The sequence below is a fragment of the Choristoneura fumiferana genome, chromosome 5 (assembly GCF_025370935.1).
Source record: "Choristoneura fumiferana chromosome 5, NRCan_CFum_1, whole genome shotgun sequence".
Lineage (NCBI taxonomy): Eukaryota > Metazoa > Arthropoda > Insecta > Lepidoptera > Tortricidae > Choristoneura > Choristoneura fumiferana.
In genome coordinates this window covers 14,434,511-14,453,132 of record NC_133476.1, presented here as the reverse complement: position 1 = coordinate 14,453,132, position 18,622 = coordinate 14,434,511, and the positions used below count along the sequence as shown (strand labels likewise).

Sequence of the window (18,622 nt, the reverse complement as noted above, 5' to 3'; positions counted from 1 at the left end):
TTTTGAAGTTCTTGTTTTTTTTATAAAATTAAAATCATCATCATCATCATCATCATCCCAGCCTATATACGTCCCACTGCTGGGCACAGGCCTCCTCTCAGAGCAAGAGGGCTTGGGCCATAGTTCCCACGCGGGCCCAGTGCGGATTGGGAACTTCACACGCACCATTGAATTGCTTCGCAGGTTTGTGCAGGTTTCCTTACGATGTTTTCCTTCACCGCAAAGCTCGTGGTAAATTTCAAATGTAATTCCGCACATGAATTTCGAAAAACTCAGAGGTGCGAGCCGGGGTTTGAACCCACGACCCTCTGTTTGAGAGGCGATAGGTCAAACCACTAGGCCACCACGGCTTAAAATTAAAATATTGGTTTCGAATTTTTAAAATCATAAATACCTATTATGAAAATTATAAACGAGTGCGGCCCACCTTCATATAAATTTGCCACTGTGTGTGTGGTTCTTGCCTGCCAAAAGGTTGCCGACCGCTGCATTGATGTTTTTTAGTAATTGCTATATCTAAGCTTCTTTAGCAGAAAAAATGACAAAAAGTTCCTCATGATTTTTACTGTCTTTCCGAACCATAGTGGACTCCATGATACTCTATACCTGTGTAAGCTAAACTTAAATAGTTTAATATAAAACTTGGTCTTGACTTTGCCCTTGAATGGTTTCGTTCGATGGTGACGAAATAAAGAAGGCTACGCATGCGCGGAGATGCCGAAATGTCGCCTAGCCTCTGAACGCGGTGGATGAGCCGGATGTGTGCGGCGTGAACTGTCAATTGCATTTAGTACAAATGTGTGTTTAGCAATACATCGAAACATCTTAAAATTACAAGATATGAATTTAGCAGATAAATCGGTAAGTAACCAGTGTTGCCATATATTTTGAATACGTTTTTAATCTGTATGAAATTACAGACAAAACATTAATAACCAGTGCGGCTCAACGCTATGCTCTATATTCTAGCAGGTGGTTGGGTCATTTGGACTCGATTCTAATGAAGTTAGATTTGTTTTAACGTATGTAGGTAATTTTTGTAGGTCAAGATTAACTAAAATACAATTTGGAGGGATTCATTTTATTTCTATAAGCATATTTGTCAGTTTAAAAAAAATATTTGTCACACTATTCAGTTTGGGCACCATGCCACGGGGGCCTTTTTTAATCATAATCATAATTCATTTATTGCTTGAAATAATAATAATACAAAAAAGGTCTTAAATATAAACATTAATTAGGCACAATTATTTCACCTTAAAGGCATGCAATAGTTTAATACAGTTTTTTCTTATATATTTATTAAATTATCCCATTTGTTTTAATTATTACTAAATTAATATGTCAATTATTAACCAACATGTCATCTCATAAGCCATCATTAGTCATAAAAATTGGAGCTTAATATAATTACCTATTTGCTTATCGCGATTTTAATGTCAACTGGTTACATTTAACATTTAAAACTCGTTCAATTCGTTTAGATTTAATTTAGTAGGAATTTCGTTTTTTTGTTAGGTATTTAGTTTACTTATAGTTAAGTTTTATTCATGGTTTTTTTTAGTATGTGTAGTTTAGTTTCGATTAATAAAATCTATTACATATTTTTTTAATTAAAATAATTGGCCAAGTTGTATTCGGACTCGGACATCGATGGTTCCGTATGTGGAGATATCAAAATTCTAAATTCCAAAAGGGCTCTTAAACATGTTATTTATTATTTAAAAGCTAGGACTTACATGCCTAAACGATGTAAATAATTGTCAATTGGCTTCTGAAGACAATGAAAGGAAATTAATGTTATATTAATATTTAATAAAAAAAAGCTTGTACATAAGTTGTATTCAGGTTCAAATCAGACGATTTTAAAAGTTTTTAACAAACTAAATTTCAGTTCAACAGTCGGGACCCATTAACATCGTGGCCAGCTCAAAAATTCTCAGTAATGGGTCCCACCCGCCAGACTGTTGAACTTTAAGAGTTCTTCTCGTAGACCACTTCGTTCTAGACATGTTTTATACATTTAAGTTTTTTTTTTGAGGCAGTCGAGTTTTTTGTTGTCGTTTTCGTAGATGCCATATTGAAATATTATGTACTTTTACTACCCAAAAGCAAATAGTAGTCACGTGAGTTTTATTGCTAAAACCAAACAGTATTATAACAAATTCTTTATATTATAACATACCTTGTCTAAAAATGGTTTTATTATTAGGGGAGGTAGGGGAGCATTGGGCAGTCGGGAGGTTCGGGCACCACCGTGTAAGTCGAGGTGTTAACAAGATACTTAATTTTGTGTAGGTACGTACTGTGGTACTATCACATGAGTTGAGAGTTGAAGTTCAGAATACGATTTATAATATGAATATTACAACACGTTACTAAAAGTTACCTACTGGAAAATAATTAGTTTGAAGAATAAATTTGAGTATCCAAGAAAATGGACCCCATTTCGAGCAACTAATTAGTTATATACTGTTCAAAAGAATAAAAGGGCCACTTGAATTTTACCGGTATAATGAAAGCAAAAATATGTTTGCGTTTTTAATTGAATACATTTAATTGAATGAAAAGTAGTTTTACTGTGTTATGTTGTACCTACTAATAAAACCATTTTTAGACAAGGAATATTATAACGAATTGTATTTATTAGTATTTTTGTTATACCCATACAATTCACGTGGCCCTATTTTTAACCGACGAAAAAACGGAGGAGGTTCTCAAGTCGACGCGTATATATACATAACTTTTTACAGAGTAGTCCAATTTTAATTTTTTTATTGGAAAGCGTATACCCCGACAGTGGTCCCATATAAATTAGGAAAAAAATGTACCCTAAGGGTTGGAAAACAGGGGATGATTCATTGTTCAGTCACTGATTGTAATGTATGACCAGGCAGTCCGAGTAGTCTGATTTTGATAATTATTTGTTTATTGGATAGGGTATACCCTGAAGTTGGTATTATATAAATTTGAAAAAAAAAATGCCCCAAGGACTGGGAAAAGTGCAAAATAAAAACTTTTTAATAAAAAAAAAACCGCCGAAAAAACTGAAAAGCAAAAAATAATAAACCTTTTTCTTCTATTTAACTTTAATCTAGGTACTATTTTGAAGTCGGTGCCTCAGCACTAGCCATCAGGAGTGGACCTATAGTCGTCTACCTGATGGGCTTCTATCACTCCTGGCTTATGCTGAGGCACCGACTGCAAATTATATAGTACCTACCTAGATTAAGGTTAAATAGGAGAGAAAGAAGAAAAAAGTTTATTATTTTTTGCTTTTCAGGTCTTTCGTCGGTTTAATATTTTTGTTAAAAAGTTTTCTTTTGAGCAGTATATATTGTACATATTGAGATTTTTGCAAAGTATGGCGATATGGTAAACCGGATGTATGACAATATGCAATAACAGTCCCTCAAAAAAGTTGATCTCTCGTACTCGAAAAAAAAACGTAAATCTTTTTCAACATACGGAGGTGAAACGGAGGAGTCATTCGACGGTAATACAAGTGTGTGAAGAAGAAAAAGGACGAACGGATTAACAATTTTTAGCAGTGTTTGACTTCAGGATAACGCCAATTTCAAATGAAGTATTGGCATTGGCACCCTCGCTATGCTAGGGCGCCAAAATATCTCGTTCAGAATTGGTGCTCGTTGCCTCGTTGAACAATCTACTAAATATTGCTAATGCAAAAACAGTGAAAAGTATGATGATAAGTTGAAATTATAAATAAATATATGCTTACAAGTATCTAGTAAACCGAATTCCTGTTGTAGCATATTTTTACACACCATATGTGCTACGCCGTGTATATTTCAAATTTATTATAGAAAATATATATTAGGTAATATGCCAAGTGCCTGTGTTTAATCTGGAATATTAAAACAAACATCGGGGCAAATTGACCCTTTTAAAGAGATTACTTCTGAAATTTTCTTTGGAAAATACTTTGTAGTCGTACACTTTCATGGTCAATTTAAAATTCAGCACCACAACAGTACCCATTGGGGTACCTGTAGTTGCCTCCGCGCATGCAGCGTCAACCAATGGTTTAAATTGATAAAGATTTATAAAAAAAGGTAACATAGAAATTTTCGTTAAGTCTAGGAAAGTAAGGGACCCTCTCCACGTGATTTAACTCGCACACTAAGGTTTTTTCTCCGATACAGATAAAAAATAAATAATATGCTGCGTGGTGGCAAGGAACCTCGCTCGATACGCGAGTCCGACTCACACTTGGCCAGTTTTAACAGGTTTGCTAAAACTCAGTACCTACTGGAAGATGGGGTTGCTTTGCAGGGGTTAGATCTCGGTTAGATATCCCGGTCTTAAAGGGGGCCAGAAGCCTATACCTTCTAGGGAATTTCCAAAAGTTGGGGGCGACGTGGAAATCTCGCCCAGGGCGCTGGGAGTGCTAAAACCGGCACGCGACGGTAGCGACGGTGCAGCGAGCACTTAGGGCTTCCGCTAGCTGACGCGGTTTGCATGCAGCGGGTGAACGCTTATAGAATTAAAAAACCCCCGACACACAAAACAAACGTCGCCAAAAAAGACAACTAAATAAAAAGTAAAAAATAATTTTTCATCTCTCCTGTTCGGAAAGTTGAATTTTCATGGGTTGTTGAGTTGAGTTTTCATCTCTAGGGTGGAAAGTATTTTTTTTTTATTTTTGATTTGCCGCGGAGTCCAAGATAATTGAGTGTCGTAAATGACACTTTTTTTCACGTTTCGGCATGGTCATCTAGATGCACGTCGTGACTAAGTAGCTTATGTACAACACTGGAGGTTGAACGCCGAACATCCGTTTGAAACAAGAAATTTGATCTGATGAATTTGATTTGATTTGATTGTTTTGAATTTGATTTATGAGCTGAACTCGGTTTAAGACGTGAGTTATCCGTTACAATATCATTTAATAAGAAATTTGATCTTAATTACGTCACGAACATATTCCATCTCTTTCTTTAGTCAGGTTAAGAAAGAGATGTAAGTCATTCGTGAAATGTGAAAGAAAGAGATGGAATATATAAATAAGTAATAAAGGTAAAACTTCTTCGTTCGGCGTTCAACCTCCAGTTTTGTATATAAGCTCCTTGGTCGTCGTGATCAACTCGATTTTTTTATAGTCGGCCGTGGCAAGTGGCCAGTCGAAAAGGTACCGTTGGAAGTTGGATATAAGTAAATTCAATTTATTATTATTCTTACTTTTTTATTGTATTTTACTTTCCTCACAGTCGAAATGAAAAGTAGAGTGTCTAACTCGGGTGAAATTACCCATATCCCCTCGAACTATTGGCGCTCTCACTTCGTTCGAGCGCCAGAAATATCTCGAGTGAAATGCGTCACTTTCCACCCTTGGTTATCAATCTACTAATGCACTACCTACCTGTTGCCCGCGACTTCTTCTGCGAAGAATTCGTTTATCCCTATCCCGCGGGGACTATGCTGATTTCCCGCAAAATTAGCCCAAGTTAATTTAGTATAAGTAAGTACCTACCTAGTAATATTTTTTTTATCTAAGCGTCGTCGGTGTCGGGGGACCGCTAAGGTTAACAGGAAAACAAAGTGCATGTTGTATTTTTTAAAGTATATATAGTATATAGGTATAGGTAGTAGGTAGTGCATAATTATTTTTTACTTTTTAGTCAGTTTAATACATCAGTGTTTTTAGTTGTCTTTTTTGGCGGCGTTATTTTGTTGACGTTTTTTTTCAGGCGTTTTTTTGTGTTTCGGGGGTTTTTTAATTTTTAATTTTTTTATTTCATATTTTTTAAACTGGTATATTATATTTTTTATCTACATGCATATCATAACTTCCCTATTATATTTTTTAATAGAGACTAGACAAAAGTAATGGATCTATTGAGTGGTAGTTTTGGAGTTATGCTCTTTCAGAATAAGCACATCTAAAAAAAAAGAAGAAGAATACACAGAACGAATCAAATTATAGTCTTAGAAATATGAAATCTTGTCAATTCTTCTAAAACTGTTCGATGACCTTCTTTAAATTGACGTAGTTAGTTACCTACCTATCTTTTTTATTTATGAACCGATTCAAGTGAAATAAACACTAAATGTTAATCCATAGAAACGATAATACATCAGTGAAAGCCAAATCCTTCTACATAGATTAAACCTTTTCTGAGACTCGCGCGAACAAACACACAAACAAACGGATAAACCGACAAAAAATAATTCCCATAAAACTCATTGTTTTCATAATACCCATAGTAAAAAAAAAACATTTAACAACATGTTCGAGAGTCATGGATTTGTATTTTAAACATATATGGATACCCATAGGCAAGGCAGGTTCTTAATATATTAACCTTTACAGGTGGGCGATAACACTTTTCCTAATTTGATGGCAGCGTTATCAGGGTACGACCAGTCAACGATAAAAGAACATTGTCGAAAATCAATTCATCTATGCCAGATCATATGGAAAAGGTTTAAGGAAATTGGTTACACTACCGCATATGGAGAAGATTTCTTAGGTTTGCCTGAAACATTTGGTAGAAGTTATACATTTCATAAAAATCCGACAGACCATCACATAAAGCCGTTGTTTCTCAGAGAAGAAACTGAAATAAATAAGACAATAATATGCACTGGAAAAGCATTCGCTGGGCAGCAACTGCTAGAGTATGCCACAGATTTCGTATCTACATATCAATATGGGCGCTTCTTTGGTGTTTTCTGGATCAATTCATTCATTTAGCCACAATGAGAATAGCCGTCCTCAAGATGCAGACAGGCTATTGGAAAGCTTTTTTAATAATACGATTGGTAAAATGGATATCCTGAAAAATACATTTGTCATATTCTTCAGCGACCAAGGCCTGCGATTTGGAATGCATCGCATGAGAGTAGAATCTTATTATGAGGAGCGATTGCCTTTCCTTTTCATATTGCCACCTAAACATTTCAAAGAAAGGCATAGACGTAAATTTCAATCCCTTGAAATAAATCAGAGACGATTGGTCACACCGTACGACCTTTATAACACACTCCATCATATATATAATTTATCAAAATGTATGAATGAGAGTATGAGAGTGTCTTTAGCTTGTCAAAACTGCCATAGTCTATTTACTTCCATTCGTACTAACCGCACGTGTAAGGACGTCAAAATTGACGAAAAGTGGTGCAGTTGCCATGAATTGAATCCTCTAAATCAGCAAGAATATTTAGACGGTATGAACAGCGTGCTGTATGCAGTCTCTGAAGTTCGAAAAAAAAAAAAATCTATTAAAACTAGACCTGGATGGATTTGCGCAGACATTTCGCTCGTTAAAGTCATAAGAATACATTTTTATTACGATGAAATAAAAAGGAGTCGCTACTTCGTTGTTGCATTTACTACGACTCCGGGTAATGTATCCTTTGAAGCGACGGTTTCTAGGCTTAAAATAGTTAGTCTGAGCGTAATATCACCGTACGGAGGTTTAGGAAAATGTGCCGTAGACACTAGCATTCGCTCACGATTATACTGCCATTGTGAAAGTAATAAAGCTTGCTTTATATAACACTTGACAGCACGACCAAGATCCGCTCACAACCATAGGTCTGGGAAAAAATAAAGCTTATCATACGGAAGATAAGGACACAGCACAAAAGTGCACAACAGGTACCAACGGTTACATATTCGAATATCGAAAATTAAAATACCTACGGTTAAAATGTCGATGTGCAAAATATCGATAGCCAATATATGCAAGTTGTAAATGTCAACATATTTGAATGTCGAAACTTAAAATATCGTACCTACATACAAATCTGCTTTATTTATTGCTCCTTTCTCTTACTCGTAAAAGCATTTATTTTACATAATCTAGTCATTTTTAGTTGTTGTGGTCACAGATCTAACCATACCGAACCAAATATTTTTGGTAATTCATGTTCAATAGGTTAGGTTAGTATTGCATCAAGGCGCGAAGCGCATCAACTGAGCGGAATAGGAGCTCCGCAAAGCGGAGCTCCGTCGACCCTGTCACGTGATAGTTCATACATAGGATATTCGATACTCTGTACTTCGATATTGTGGACTTCGATATTTATATCTTTCGATGTCACTTTTGTAGATAAATATGTTTTCGATATATTGGAAGTAGGTTATCTAACCATTCGACAATATAAACTTTAGTTATTTTAATTTTCGATATTTCGCTACAGTCGATATATTAATTTTCGATATTTTGAACATCGACATTTTACCCGTAGGTATTTTAACTTTCGATATTCAAATGTGTAACCGTACCAACATACGCTAACGGTATAGCACAAGTGTAAAAAAAATAAAGCTTGTATTGAATAATGAACCATAGCTGAGCGTAAAATTACTGTACTCGTATAGAAATTTAAAAAAACTGTCCAGATGTCTTGATAGCTTGATACCAACATCCGCTAACCAACTGCATTTGTGTAAACAAATAAAGCTTGGTTTAAATAATCATTTAAGCGTAGGTAATAGATATATCCTACCTTACACGATCTTTAATGCATGACGTTAAGATTTATGCCCAAAGTAATCTGACTAGGAATTTTTAATATATTTTAAATTAGAAATTTATCATCACTTCTATGGCAAATTTCCAGGGGTGCATTGGAACCACTTGGCATCAGAAGCAGATTCGTGACTTTCTTTGTCATAAGTACCTAGGTTTGATGATGATAACAAACATTTTCTAAATTTCTACGTATAAATGTCACATTAAATTTTTTAAAAATTACTTACAATTTTTAATATAAAACTTAGTGTCCTATTAGGGGTTGCCATTAGTGTGCGGACGCAGACCAGGACATTCAAAGAAAAGGTATTACGTAGAAAAAAAAGGAACTTTTATTACAACAATAGGTAACTTTAAAGGTTTAGTCCTTGCCTAACTAAACACAAAATAACTTTTAACACAGTCATTCAATGCCAGCAACCCGCCAGTCGGGTTCTCTGCAGGGCTACCTACTACGAAACTCGAAACTCGAAGTTCGTGTTGTGCGGTCCCTCTGACACTTATACTGTTTAATACGAGAGCGAGAGGGACGGTACGATACGAACTTCGAGTTTCGGGTTTCGTAGTAGCCCTGCTGTTCGTAGGCGCTTTTCGCTACAAAGTGGAAAATGCACGTTATCGGCTATGTTATAGCTTAGCTAAGTCGTGTTTATTGTAGGTATATTATTATTTACCAAATCCAGCCCCCTACTAAATAACTATGATTTCTAAACCGGGACAATTTGCTTACCGGCCGGGACGCCAGGACACCATGCTTCAAACCGGGACATGTCCCGGCGTACTGGGACGTATGGCAACCCTATATTAGTGTCAAATATGGCTTCATATGCATTAAAGGGGTAGGTAGGCAACTGCTTGAACTGCATGGCAGGAACCATCCGCTCACCACCCTTACGGTTGTCTTGCATTTGTGAAAAAATAAAGATTGCTTGGAATAAATCACCTATGTTGTTTCATTGTGTGCATGTTTGAACTTATTTTTTTGATTACCTTCTAAGTTACCTGCTTGTTTCTAAAGCTAACTAGTATTTAATACCGACAACGACCTAAAGCGCTACCGGTTTTTTTTCTATGTATCCGATGGCCCGTCTACACTAGGTATACGCGACCAGCTCTACCTATGCAGTACATCTTTTCTGAATTCATTGCGTAGCTGAGACGCTCGCTGTTCAGTGGTTCCATGGCAGCACACGCAATGAATAGAGACAACGATTCTAGCGTTGCTGGTCGCGAGAGTGTCCTTTCTATGATCGGCTTTTCTTTTTCCAGCAACCTGTCCCATCGTATACTCGTAATTAAATTAGTCATAAGTTCGAATGATTGAACAGGTGTCAGGCAAGAATAAAATGGTGGATTTACGAATGGGTAAGTACTTTTATAATGTGCACAAAAAAGACAACTTTTGTTTCATACCGTGTAACTCAAACCGAAAAACAAGTAGGGTAATTGGGGTAATCAATGGAATTGGCATAATACGGTTATGCCGTACCTCATAGAGTACCTTTTTTCGGATTTTCTGACCATCAAATAGCAGTTGTTTGTTAGGAATTAATTTGTAGTTGGTGAATTGTCACTCTTTAGGTCAATTGGAATGCACCAAAAAAAAAATAACCTATAGTTTTTATTTTATTTGTGGAAAGAATAGGATATTTTAAGATACCATTTTCATTGTTTTTGAATTTAGATGAGTATTTAATTTTTTATATTTTTTTTTCGAAATACGCTGGATGACGTCACAGTGAGACAGCCACGTTCCATTGCCTAGAAAAATTCAGGTCGCACATAACATAATCTGTGGCATTACAATTTGACAATAATTCAAGCACAGTTTAGGGTCCTAAATGAACCATGACAAATAGTTCTAAGTATTTATTTCTCTTCTTTTAGCTTCGATTATTCCTATGTTTGTTTAATGGTGTGATAGTAAATAGATATCTTTATTTAAATCTGATATTTAAATTCTTTTGTATTTATTTGTAACGTAGTAATTTAATAATTTAATTTGTAAAAATACATTGGAAATACTCGTATACATTTCGGACTTTACGATAAATGACAACTGTTTAAAGCCGGGTGCGCATCATGTAATTAAAGTTCTATCTTTGTCACTCTTTGCTATTAGAAGCAGGACAGCAACATTTCAAACTGTCAATTTGCTTAAGAGTGTAGACCTGCTTTATAACTGCCTTTGTGACGAGACACTGCAGGGGTCAAATGAGGGTCATTACTTAAATTTTGTTTATTTAATTCAGTTTATCACATTTTTGGAATCTGACTTCTGAAAACGCTTCACAAAGCCTAGTTCTCCAAATGGTTTTCGATTTATTATATATTGTCAAAAACTGGGACATCCCAATTGTCCCCGTCACTCTTGAAATTATATTTTATCATCACTGTATTTTTATTATTTCGATATCCCCAGTTTATTAACATGTAGATTATGTAGGTACATACGTATTACCAAGGGTATTACATAATTGTTTACGATCTCCACAAACCAACGAAATTTGTGCATTTGGTTACAATGTGCAATTCTGTAATCATGCTGATGAACAATGAATGCCATATTTACTGTTTACAAATTCTCCAGTGTCTTATGGCTTGTGCATCGAATCCTCTAATGTCAATACAGTTTCAGTTACTTGATGCGTAAAGTCATTTCATTGGCCTACTCTTTTGTAATGTAAATGGAAAGAAGTAATAAAATTCCACTAGTCATTTGCCTGAGAATATCGAAATGGCTGCTTGTACCCGCTCAAAGGTTAGTACTTACCTACTAGTACCTACTAGTAGTTTTGTTCGATTTTTCCAGTTTTTTATAATAAATACCTAACGCGGACGTCATGTTAGGTAAATGTATGAGTGCTCGTCACTGTCCCAATGGTTGCCATCTTTAATTTTATGTCATCTATTGGGCATTAGCGTGTCGAGCACTCGGACATTTACCTTATACCTACCTACATTCCAATTTATGGTGTAGTTATATCTTATAGCTCTCTCTATACCTAAAGTTCACCTAAAGTCGGAATGATAGACAAAAATATTGCAAAATAAGAAATTATAAAAACCGGTCAAGTGTGAGTCGGTCGTAAAGCAAAAATTCAAACTTTGCAGTAATTTGTCCGTTAGCGGCTGTATTTTATAATTTTTAAAGATCAGTTTAATTTTTTAAAGGTGTACGGAACCCTCAGTGCGCGAGTCTGACTTGCACTTGGTCGGTTGCGGTCTAAGCTTAACTAACCATTTAAGACTAATAATCAGAGATAAATTGGGCATGGCTCAAAGGAATAAATATTTATAATTTCCAGGGTCTCTCTTTCTAAAATATATTAGCTCCGCTGCTACTTACTACCATTTTAGCACAATGTTTATACATGTATGTTAATATTCAAGGTCAATAATTTGGCATTTGAAAACTAGTAGTTTGCTTAACTTAAAATAATTATGCGATTCGTTTCGCAAATCCATTAGTAGATTTTGTTTTACGTAGCCTTTTGTGTGCTAGCTAGGTAGGTACCTACTGAAGTTCGCGGACTTGTGATAATCTCACGTACCCCTTCGGCCACTTTGGAAACCAAAGGTTCGAAACCAGTTTAGAAAACAGAATTATTTTTCTTTTTTGGAAACCTGGTTACGAATGAAGAAATATAATTCTGTTTTCTAAACTAGTTTCCCACACAGAATATAGAATCTTCTATACTGACTCATTCACAAAATTCAATATGTACCTAAGTAGGTATACAATCTTATTTTCACAATCGCGTATTTTCCCAAATTAAATCGACACAGAAACATGCTTTTAAGGTTCTGGACTGGAAAGGACGAGGCATCAACATTAATGGCGAGTACTTCACTCACCTTCGATTCGCCGACGACATTGTAGTCATGGCTGAGACCATGGAGGACCTCGGTGCTATGCTCACTGACCTCAGTAGAGTTTCCGACCGAGTTGGCCTGAAAATGAACATGGACAAGACGAAAGTCATGTCTAATGTCCATGTTGTACCAACTCCCGTAATAGTCGGAGACTCTGCGCTCGAAGTTGTTGACGACTATGTATACCTGGGACAAACGGTCCAGTTAGGTAGGTCCAACTTTGAGAAAGAGATCACTCGTCGAATCCGACTCGGCTGGGCAGCGTTCGGGAAGCTTCGCAGTGTCTTTTCGTCCAAATTACCGCAGTGTTTGAAGTCAAAAGTCTTTGACCAGTGTGTGTTGCCAGTGATGACATACGGATCTGAGACGTGGGCGCTAACGATGGGCCTCATGAGAAAACTCAAAGTCACTCAGAGGGCTATGCTCGGGGTTTCTCTGCAGGATAGAATTAGAAATGATGATATCCGCAGTAGAACTAAGGTTACCGACATAGCCCGAAGAATTGCGAAACTAAAGTGGCAGTGGGCGGGGCACATTGCTCGCAGGACTGATGGCCGATGGGGTCAGAAGGTTCTCGAATGGAGTCCGCGAACCGGGAGACGAGCTGTCGGTAGGCCTCCAACAAGATGGAGCGACGACTTGGTTAAGATCGCGGGATCGCAGTGGATGCGGAAAGCACAAGACCGGTCTGAGTGGAGAGCCTTGGGGGAGGCCTATGTCCAGCAGTGGACGTCTTTCGGCTGACATGATGACTAATATTTTGTAGAGCTTCGAGTTAATGTAAACTTGAGCGCATTACGTTAAGGTTTACTTTGGATTGATTTGACTGTTTCGTTCTGGAAGGTTCTTTGCTACTCGCTACTTTTGACGGTTTTGTTCTGGAAGGTTCTTCGCTACTCGCTATAGTGTAGGAAATGAAGCAAGTTGTTGTATGGAGACCCATGCATTATTTTCTCAGTCGATGAAATTTTGCTTGGTTATTGTATAATATGAGCCGAAACTAACATATAAACATCCAAAAAAAAACTCCTAAGTTAGGTAATTATACGTAAAAATACAAATCTGTTTATATATTGAACCGAGTAATTCCTCTGTCCAAAATTATTTTACCAAATAAGTCATTTGTATCAGTTGCAGGTGGTAGGACCTTGTGCAAGGTCCGCCCGGATTGCTAACACCTTCTTGCTCGCTAATCCTGCCGTGAAGCAGCAGTGCTTGCACTGTTGTGTTTCGGCGTAGAGAGTAAGACAGCCGGTGAAATTACTGGCACTTGAGGTATCCCATCTTAGGCCTCTAGGTTGGCAACGCATCTGCAATACCCCTGGTGTTGCATATTTTTATGGGCGGTGGTGATCTCTTACCATCAGGAGATCCACTTGCTCGTTTGCCATCCAGTCGAATAAAAAATAAATAAAAAAAAGTTGATACTAGATAAAAATCTAAAACTTTTGTCAAACATGAGAATATTTTTTATGATAATTCCTTTTTTTGACGCTCATTTTCATCGGAAAATTGCTCTGTCATTTTTTTCTTCTTATACGATCTTAGAATGTAATTTGGCGTAGTGGGTAAGAAAATCGAAAAAAAAAATGCATAAGTACCCAAATTTATGTATTTTAGAACTATTAAAAACTGAGAGTGAAAACTTTTTCAGCCTGATAGTATATCACGATTTTATTTAAAATTAAATTATTATTTATTACGAAAAGGCATTATAACTCGTGTCGTGTACTTTAAAAAAAAACAACCTACCGCGGGAAAGTTTAATGCCAAAAACTTTGAATTTTACAACCGTGCCAAATCATTTAATTTAATACTTTGCTAATTTTGGTTATTTCCTCGCATTATTGGAGGAAAGCACTATATGTGTATGCCTCAGCGGAAATGGTAATTCGCGGATTCGTAAATACGAATCCACGAATTGTCCGTCAATAAATATTCCACGGATACGGATTGCCTTTTCCCGGCCTCGGCAATAATGTACCATAAAATGAATCTAAAATTCTAACTAACACGTTAATTTTACTGTATCACTGAACTCCTAAGTCTTATTTTATCAAATTACTTTATCAGTATCGATATCTAATTCATCATTTTTAATGTGTTACGTACTATTTTCAAAACAATAGTCATTCGCTCCTGTCCAACAAAAATAAAACAAACACGGATCCGTGGACACAAATATCAACCTTAGTTTGTAGGTGGTTTGTAGTTAATTAAGGTTAATATTCCTTGTACGGAATATAAAGCCCTCTATTATCGAGTAGCTGAACTTGCTCGCCAAATGACATAATAAAATATCATATCTAGCTTACCAAACGTCGTAAATGCTTTACGTACTTGGCTAAAGTAAACTTTATTTATAATCATCGAAGGTACGTTTCCAATTGTTAAATCTGTTGTTTTAAGCTAGTTTTTACTAAAATAAAAGCTACTAACCAGACGATATAAGACAATCGGCGTATTTGTGTGAGTTTGTCGACAGCGGTTTCGATACTAGACGAGTGACAATACCACTTCCACTTTTTTTATTCTTCCGTGACTCTACCAAAATGCATTATTTTATCATCGAACCGACCTATAACCTACATATGTAGTATGTAGTATACAAGGTACACAGGTATACAGTACACACAAGGTATACAGTACACACAAGGTATACAGTACACACACAAAGAATTGTCCTGCCTACGGATTTGATGCGTATTTTGCGACTGTAATTTCCATTAGGTAATTTTTGGCTTCGCTATTTTATAGTGTATTTTTAATTTCAGGTTAAGAAAATTTAAAAAACCTTTCATCATGAGGCACGAGTATAAGTTTCCACTGTTAATTTTTGGAGTAACCGGCTTTGTTATCTTAGTGATGTATTACTGGATCCGTTCTCCTGCTGTATCACCAGAACTTCATTATATTCGGCATACATCGTTGGAAGTTCGCCCCACAACCTCCGCCGAGGAGTTTTACATCATAGGCACCCCTATGAGGCACGTGCCTCTTAACGAAATTTATAAAGATAGATCTCAACAAGAAGATGATTTTTCGGATGAAACAAAACCGGGTAAAGTACTAACACATAATTGACGTGATATGTCTACAAATTCTTCCGAAATACCTACTTCAAGGGGTATTTAGTTTAGTTTAACTAAACGCCCCTGTAAAGGTTTTTCAGCGGAATTTTTGACTCAAAATGTAGTCACGTGTATGATACGGTATACTTTGAATACCGATCTACCTACGAGTATTATATGTTTGGAAGCATATTAATTAACAACAATTAAGAAAAAATCCGGAAAACATTTACAGGGATTTATATTTAGACGAAACCAATCACCTGCTGAAAAGCTCCGAAATAATTTTGACACACCTTGTATATATATTTAATTCTTGTATACATATTATATTTAAACATGAATATGGAATTAATCTTGTATTTTTTATTGTTCACAGTGTTTACGGTGGACACACCAGGCTGCCAAATTCCTTTTGCAATGATCGATTTTAAAAAATATCTTAAGGCTGACAAGAAAACTAAGAGACTAAATTGTGACAAACGAGCAGTATTTTTAAAGAAAATTGACGGAAATTCTGTCCAAGCGTCTATTAATACAGGGGTAATGAAAAAATATCTAAGGAAAAGCGCGCGTTTTGAATGTTGCTACCGATTCTTTCAGAGATCAACTCAACCTGGTCACGAGCATACAAAACTTAAGTAAATACGCGTTATCCGAATACATACAATTTCTTATTTAAATGTCGGCTGCGAGTTACATATCTTTTGTTACAGATTTACAAGTTGCCAGAGATTAAATATCACCGGTGCCAAAATAATTTTAGAGACTGATTTTATAAACGTGAGATGTTTCGAATACGACGCCAGGAATTCTTCACGATCTCGACCTGTAGTGTACGAGGACGTTTTCGCATTCACAAAGAGAATCGACGTCACATCACGGAAACCCGAGCACACTAACTGCACTGACAGTTACAATGTGTTAATGTTGGGAATAGACTCTATGTCCTTACCACGATTTGTACAAACTATGCCAATAACTACGAATTTCCTTTACAAGAACTTCGATCTCTGCTTCCGAGGATATCACAAGGTGATGGCTTATCACCTTTTTTAATATTGAAATATTAGAAATATAGCTACAATTTATATATATCTAATTATTTTTAAACTTCACTTTTACAGGTAGCAGACAACACTTTTCCCAATTTGATGGCGGCACTATCCGGTCATAGCATGCAAACGATAACAGAGAAATGCAGAGATAAAATGGACCAATGCAATGATTTGATAATGTGGAGTAAATTTAGGCAGAATGGCTACGTTACAGCTTACGGTGAAGATTTCTTGCGTTTACCAGATACATTCAGTAAACGTTACGTATTTAATAGAACTCCCACTGACCACTATATAAGGCCATTGTTTCTCAAAGGTGAAACAGAGCTTAATAAAACAATTCTATGTAATGGAAAAGCGACGGCTGGACAGCAATTATTAAATTATGCTGCAGACTTTGTTACTACATATCGCTATGATCGCTTCTTCGGTTTGTTCTGGATTAATTCATTTAGTCACAACGAGAACAGCCGTCCTCAAGATGCAGACAGGCTGTTGGAAAATTTCTTTAATAAAATAACATACACAGGTATCTTTGAAAATACATTCGTAATATTTTTCAGTGATCATGGCATTCGATTCGGAAAGCATCGTGTAAATTTAGAATCTTACTATGACGAACGGTTGCCGTTTCTTTTCATATTGCCACCCACAAAATTTAGAGAGAAACATTGGGGAGAATACAAAGCTCTTGCGATGAATCAGTTCCGATTAATTACGCCTTATGACTTGTTCAATACGCTCGTCAACATAAATCGTTTCTCAAGTTGTAAGAACCTGACGACGAGTAGCGTGGCAAACGCTTGCCCAAACTGCCAAAGTCTATTTAGTCCCGTTAATAGATCCCGCCGATGTCAGGATGTCGCCATTCACGATAAGTGGTGCAGTTGCCACAAATTGTATCCTCTAGATCCACAAGCCCAGGATACAGGAGGCATGAAGAGCGTAATGATAGCCGTGTATCAAATTCAAAAGATCATTAAATCTATAAAGACTAAACGATGCTGGAGTTGTATGAAAATTTCACTCCAGAGAGTCATAAGGGTACATTTTTATTACGATAAGAGTAGTAAAAAGAGCCCATATTACGTAGTTGCATTTACGACGACGCCAGGTAATATGTCTTATGAAGCTACAGTGAAGGATTCCAAATTAATTGGTCCCTTGAGCGTAATATCGGCGTACAGGGGTTTAGGGAGCTGCACGACAGATATCAACACCCGCTCAAGATTATACTGCATTTGTCAAAGAGATAAAGTTTGCCAATAAGTCATGTGTTTAATTTGTTGTTTTCATTCCTCTACTTAATTACCTACTCAGCATCCACCAAAACAAGCATGCACAAGACACACCATATTCATTGCCTGTAGTAGGTAATGCACGTTTTACTTAGTTTCGAACTAGTTCAATTGGTAACTTGATATTTTTAAATTATTACTAGCTGTTGCCCGCGGCTCCGTCCGCGTAGAAGTATGAAATATGGTTAACGTCCTTTCTCAGACCTTCCGAATATACACAAATAATTTCATAAAAATCGGTCAAGCGGTTTCGGAAGAGTTTGGTCACAAGCACTGTGACACGGAGAATTGTATAAATTAGAAGGAGATTTAACTGCCGTAGTTAGGTTTTATAGGTTTAGGGCTCTTCAATAAACACGATACGGCCGATAAATGTACTTTAACGGTGCAAGTATATTCAAACATTTTTATAATTCTGCAGCAGAGCAGCCCAAGCTCAGGACAGGTAAGAAATAGAAACATTGTTCAGACTGCGCGTGTGTAAAGTGGTTAAGTACCTACGAGTATATGGCAAGACCGCAAGTGTGTTAATAATAAATGTTTACGCCGCGCTGTTGTAATTTAATCAGGCGGCATTATTATTAAAATTACTAATGCTAATGAAGCTTATTCTAGAAGTAGCTAGCATTAGCGATTTTGTATGAAAATAAACTACAACTATTTACTTTTTACTTTATATGTATACAATAGGGATGATGACTGGGTTAAAAATATAATATCATTCTATATAGTCCGTCGGTTAGGTTATGGAAAAAATAATATGTGACACGTATTTTTTGGTTTATCAAATTATTAAAATCGACAAAGGTATA

The 18,622-nt window shown here is 36.3% G+C and overlaps 1 protein-coding gene across 6 annotated transcripts; it reads left to right on the top strand.

Moving 5' to 3' along the window:
• Positions 1-568: 568 nt before the first annotated feature.
• On the top strand, positions 569-17,794 carry LOC141428245 (uncharacterized). Of its 6 annotated transcripts, none has more exons than XM_074088114.1 (7): positions 576-861; positions 9,777-9,872; positions 11,140-11,268; positions 15,158-15,444; positions 15,834-16,095; positions 16,171-16,489; positions 16,582-17,794. In XM_074088114.1, exons 3-7 carry the CDS (start codon positions 11,195-11,197, stop codon positions 17,779-17,781), a joined length of 2,142 nt encoding a protein of 713 aa, XP_073944215.1. In that variant the 5' UTR covers positions 576-861; positions 9,777-9,872; positions 11,140-11,194; the 3' UTR covers positions 17,782-17,794. The 6 variants fall into 6 exon arrangements, with proteins under 6 accessions (XP_073944219.1, XP_073944215.1, XP_073944214.1 ...); XM_074088115.1 differs by lacking the exon at positions 576-861 and adding an exon at positions 7,535-7,627; XM_074088113.1 differs by lacking the exons at positions 9,777-9,872; positions 11,140-11,268 and adding an exon at positions 6,335-6,447.
• The last annotated feature ends 828 nt before the right edge of the window (positions 17,795-18,622 follow it).

Bases quoted from the DNA above. Each gene is read 5' to 3' on its own strand.
- LOC141428245 (XM_074088113.1), top strand. From the start codon at position 841: ATGAATTTAGCAGATAAATCG. The intron at 6,448-15,157 runs GTTTAAGGAAAT...TTTTAATTTCAG, and splicing joins TGCCAGATCATATGGAAAAG to GTTAAGAAAATTTAAAAAAC. The intron at 15,445-15,833 runs GTAAAGTACTAA...TATTGTTCACAG, and splicing joins TTCGGATGAAACAAAACCGG to TGTTTACGGTGGACACACCA.